The sequence below is a fragment of the Aplysia californica genome, unplaced genomic scaffold, assembly GCF_000002075.1.
Source record: "Aplysia californica isolate F4 #8 unplaced genomic scaffold, AplCal3.0 scaffold00147, whole genome shotgun sequence".
Classification (NCBI taxonomy): Eukaryota; Metazoa; Mollusca; class Gastropoda; order Aplysiida; family Aplysiidae; genus Aplysia; species Aplysia californica.
In genome coordinates this window covers 409,169-414,168 of record NW_004797417.1, presented here as the reverse complement: position 1 = coordinate 414,168, position 5,000 = coordinate 409,169, and the positions used below count along the sequence as shown (strand labels likewise).

Here is a 5,000-nt window from a genome sequence, read left to right as displayed (position 1 = left end):
CCCTAAATGTGCGTAATTTAAAAAAAAAGCACAGGATATCACATGTAAATTATGGAATCACACACATTAAGGGGCTTGCCAGTGTCAGTACATTATTGGTCGTGGCAGTGACCACCGCAGATGCCAGTTCTATGTGTCGTTATCAAAAACTCTCCGTAGATCTAGATCTATCTAGACAGCACACGAGTGAACACAATACATTACGTTTAAGAGCAGCACCCTTCATAGGCAAACCGTCATATCTGTAGCAAAAAAACTGTTTGGAATTGTAGCATTCTTTATATATATAAATATTTACTGCTGACATTTTTTGGACCGATTGAACCATATTGTATACGAACAATCTTTGGTAGGCCTATACTATAATTATAGATCTATATAATATTCTAAATTTGCGGGAAAGGATGTGATTTCAGAGTGTTCGGAGAAATAGTGCCCAGCTTTATTTTCCCGAACGTTCGGAGAAATAGTGCCGGCCTTATTTTAAACCTCCTGCTTTCTTGTAGTAGTTTTGGGTTTTACGGCGCTCGCAACTGCGTAGGTCATATATGAGCGCGCCCCTGCTTTCTAATGTTAATCTAAGGGCCTCTAAGAAGTATGGCTAGACTGGCAGGCTAGCCGTACTTGATGGCTGAGTGAATTGTAAATGAAAATTTTAGTTTGCAAAGCCTAAAAAAGTAGGCCTAGATATCTATTTGTATTTCATTCAAAACCAAAAGGTGCCTTTCTGACTTGCATTATTTAAACCTGAATAATTACTAAATCTAGATTAGATCTGATGAGACCTGTGTACACTCAACAGGTTCGAGTCGATAGGGCCAAACCTAGATCTAGTCTAGATCTAAGTACGGCTATACTACTGGCTGTCTAGCCGTACTTGCTTCGATACTTTTTTTCTATATATATAGATCTAGATCTAGATATATCTAGATCTAAATCTAGATATCTAGATCTAAATCTAGGTCTATATTCTATTTATCTAAATCTAGATCTAGTATTTGCATTATGAACATGAATATGATATATATGGCCTTCTAATTCATTTTTGCTGCAAATCAATAGATTGTAGTTTTACAGTCGAAAAAAAAATTCCTTCTTAGACAGAGGGGAATATAATATATTGAAAGTTCATTTCTTGGTCTACCATTCCCTGTGAAAGTGAGCCTTTGTTTGTCTTGAACACTTAACAGACTGCCATATTGAATGTCCCCAAGAGGACTGAGGAAGTGAATGGGACTGAATTGAGTTTCTGTACTTATTTCGAGCTCTTTGACTTTCAAACTTGTTTGTATTCTGTGAGTATCACCAATTCGGTTTGTTTTCTGTTGCTACCAGTGTGAGTGGTTGGTGGATACTCTGGTGTGATTTTTGCTCCTTCTTTCACATCAAACATCCTTCATCCTTATCTCTTCTCCTTTTTGTTAGAGTTACTCTTTAGTAATGCCTCTAATCTTCGGCTCTTTGTTATATGATCTATTGTGTTGCAAATGCCGCCATCCTACTGAAACTGAAGATAAAAGGTAAAATAAGATACATTTCTATTGTCCAGATCCTGGCACACTGAAACTTTGCTTGGCACTTCTGCAGGCCAGCAACCAAACAACGTATTTTTTCTTTAAAAAATCTTGATCCAGTAATAAAAAACCTTTTCTCTTTGGGCCCTATAATAAAAACGGCTCTTTGGATGCATACTCATGATCAGTAAAATAGATGACTTACAGTAACCTAGTTGGGTGAGGTGCAGACCAAAAGTTTCATATTGTTGTACGATGTTTGTTCCAGCAAAATGGCAGAGAAGCAAAACAATGAGGTGAAGTTGGCAGTGGAGAAATGTCCACTCACTAGCGTTACCGTCTTCAAAGATCGGGCGGAAGTGAGCCGGTCTGTTGAGACTTCTGTCAAAGCTGGCACCAATGAATTGAAGATCACTGGTCTTGTCGATATCGAGCAGGACTCCATCAGGTTTGTGTGCTGGTACTTCTCTTTTTTTATGTGCATTTTGTTTCTGGGCCTCTAAATAATATATATATATATATATACACTTATCTATCTTGTGGTAAACACAAAAGGCACGATTTTTGTGCACTTAGAAATGAGGTTGAGTCAGTTGGAAATGATGCTCCGAATTTCCCTCAAAAGTTTTTACTTTTTTTTCTTTTATATAGCTGACTTTATAAATGGCTCCTTCAACACAATTAAGATCTTTAGGAGGCAGGCTGAGAGGGATACATCCTTTGAGCAGAAAGGCAGAAAGGTTGAGAATACTCAGTAAAACTTATTTCCACTCAAGAGTCTAACCCAGATCTCTTGTGTATAATGGTGCTACAGAACTTTATACCCAAGAAACAAAGTACAGTCAAAATTATCTAGGAGGAAAATGGTGGTCTTAGACGAGTGGACGTCTGGGATAGTTGTCTATAAATAGTAAAAAAATAGAGCAAGAGGGAAATGGTAAGTGGCTGTTTGTACAGGTGATTGTATACTGCCATCATTTTCAAAAATACAGTATGTGGAGTTTTCACAATTTTCACAATTTTACAGGGAGCCAAAAAACTTAATAACAACATTCAGTTTTTGGCTCTCCTGTAAAATGTAAAAACTGCGTATACTATATTTTAAAATTTTTTTATGGCAATATACATGTGGTTGTTGAGGCCGGTTCATCTGTACTTGCTTCTGACGGTCAGGTAACTATTTTGATTCTTCAAAAGCTTTCTTTTCATGGTGAGTCTCCAGTGTATGTTTTACTTTCCATAATTAGGTACTTGTTTTGTGTTAGTCACAAATGTTTTTATCTTGTGGAAGGGAGAAAGGACAGCATCTGTTGGAGTTCAGTGTTAATTTTTCCTCCTTTTTGTGTGTTATGTATGTGTAGAAAAACCACCCAAACAGAAAGATAATTGAACTGAGACGACCAAAGAAACTAATTCATGGAAGATCAATATTTGACACAGCCACTGAACTTGTAGAAAAACACCATCTCCCATGTAACAGAGAAATGTTGAAACCCGTAAGACCAGAACTCCCCCCAAACACCAACATCAAGAAGGCCAACATCAAAACTTCCCTTATAAAGGAGGCAGTGAAAAAGAAATGTGACCCAGTTGAACTGAAGACCACAGCTCTCAAAACAATTGATTCTTACCCTAGAAACTCAATCCATATTATTATGTACACTGATGGGTCAGCCTTCAAGGGAACTATAAATGCTGGCTTTGGGGTAAGAATTGAACATCCTGACAAAACATGTGAAGAACTATTTTATGCTTGTGGTACTTCTTGTACCAATTATGAAGCAGAGGCCATCGCCATTGAAACATTTTCTTTATAATATATCCAGACAAAATCAGGGACATTGTTATCTTCACAGACAGAAAATCAGTACTCCAAGCTTTGGAAAACATGAATTTCGAAAACCCAGCCTGCCCATCTGTGGTTCTAACAATTAGCATCAGCACCTTCTTGCAGACCTATGCCATCAACCTGACTTTGGATACCTGGCCACAGCAACTTCCCAGGAAATGACAGAGCAGACATCCTTGCCAAAAAGGGAGCATCACAAACAATACCAGGGAACAGTGGCTGAATGGATGGGCAATCAAAACTGGAAGAACTGTATTTGCACACATGACTGCTTCCTACTTAAAAGATGCACTAAATTCCCTGAGTAGTAGAGAACAAGTCACAATCTTTTGCCTGCGAACACAACACATCCCACTGAATTCCTACCAAAATAGGATCCGCAAGAATACCCCATCTGACTGCCCGTCGTGTGACTGCCAGGATGAAACAGTATCACACCATCTCTTTACCTGCCCTGCACTTAGCGACCTGCGTAGTACCTACCTACCTACCTGCCTCCCAAGACATCGGAAATACTCTAGTCTATACAACGACAAAACAGCTAATAAAAACTGTAAATTCTTTGCCACATCAACAGGCCGGAGGGCTAGAACTCAGATGGTTGCTGGCTCGTAAAAGTAGAATAAAGTAATAGTGTGCATTCACTGCATGTGTGTTTGTGTGTATATTGTATGCACTGCGTGTTTGTGTGTGTGTATTGTGTATGCCTTGCATGTGTGTGCGTGTGTGTATGTGTGTTGTAGTATGTGTGAGTCGTTAAATGGTCTCAGAATAGTCATTTTGTGCCTTTTGATTTGTCAGTTGAGGGATAATATTTTGCATCATACAGCACATAAAACCTTCCAGGGATTAGGCGCTGTTTAAATTCCCATTATTGTTATCATGATTATAAGTCCAGCCTATTTCTCTCTGATGACCGTCAGGGTGGAAGGCAGGGGCCAAGCCACAATCGCTGAAGTGAGTTTCCAGTTCACATATTGTAATGAAGATGAAGCATCCATGTCAGAGAAGGAGAAGACTTTGACTGAAGAGGTATGTCCCTTGTTCTTCTTGTGTGCACATCCATCTGTCTTTCTGTATCTATGTTGTGGAGTATGTTTTTTTTGGCACTCTACGTCCAGAATTCTCTTTTTTTTTTCTGCGAGTGATTGGCAAGTGCTCTGGTGGTGTTGTTTTCCCCTCCTTTCTTATCAAACTTCTATCATCCTTATCTCTCCTCCTTCTTTTTTGTGACTGTTACTTTCTTGTAACGCCTCTAATCTGTGACACTTTGTGATTTTTGCAAGTGCCGTAACACTCTTACTAAAACAAATTGTCTTTTCCACAAACCCTCACCCTCCAATATTATGTCCACCATTCCTGATTTTTCTGTATGCAATCTTAAATCTTGTACCAGCATGAACTGTTTTACTTTGTATAATATCTGAGGGTCTGAGATGCAAAACCCGCCACTTCCATTTTAGCACTTTTGAGAAAATCACATTTTTTAAAATGCTGCTATATGCACGAACTGATTGCAGAAAGAACAACAGTGAGTGGTAGGGAGCTGGTCTACCATCTAAAAAAATGTATGATGATTAAAATAAAAAATTTGGGGTATGAAAGCAGTAATTTGCCAAAGCCAGCTTATCCCCCCC

The 5,000-nt window shown here is 38.6% G+C and overlaps 1 protein-coding gene across 4 annotated transcripts in view; it reads left to right on the top strand.

Moving 5' to 3' along the window:
- Positions 1-5,000, top strand: part of LOC101860890 (protein F37C4.5) — a 35,545-nt gene that overhangs the window by 2,353 nt on the left and 28,192 nt on the right. For all 4 annotated transcript variants that reach the window (XM_013081824.2, XM_013081825.2, XM_013081823.2 and 1 more), the window contains exons 2-3: positions 1,783-1,962; positions 4,287-4,395. In XM_013081824.2, the coding sequence (XP_012937278.1) occupies positions 1,787-1,962; positions 4,287-4,395 (285 nt within the window). In that variant the 5' untranslated portion in view covers positions 1,783-1,786. The remainder of the gene's footprint in view (positions 1-1,782; positions 1,963-4,286; positions 4,396-5,000) is intronic.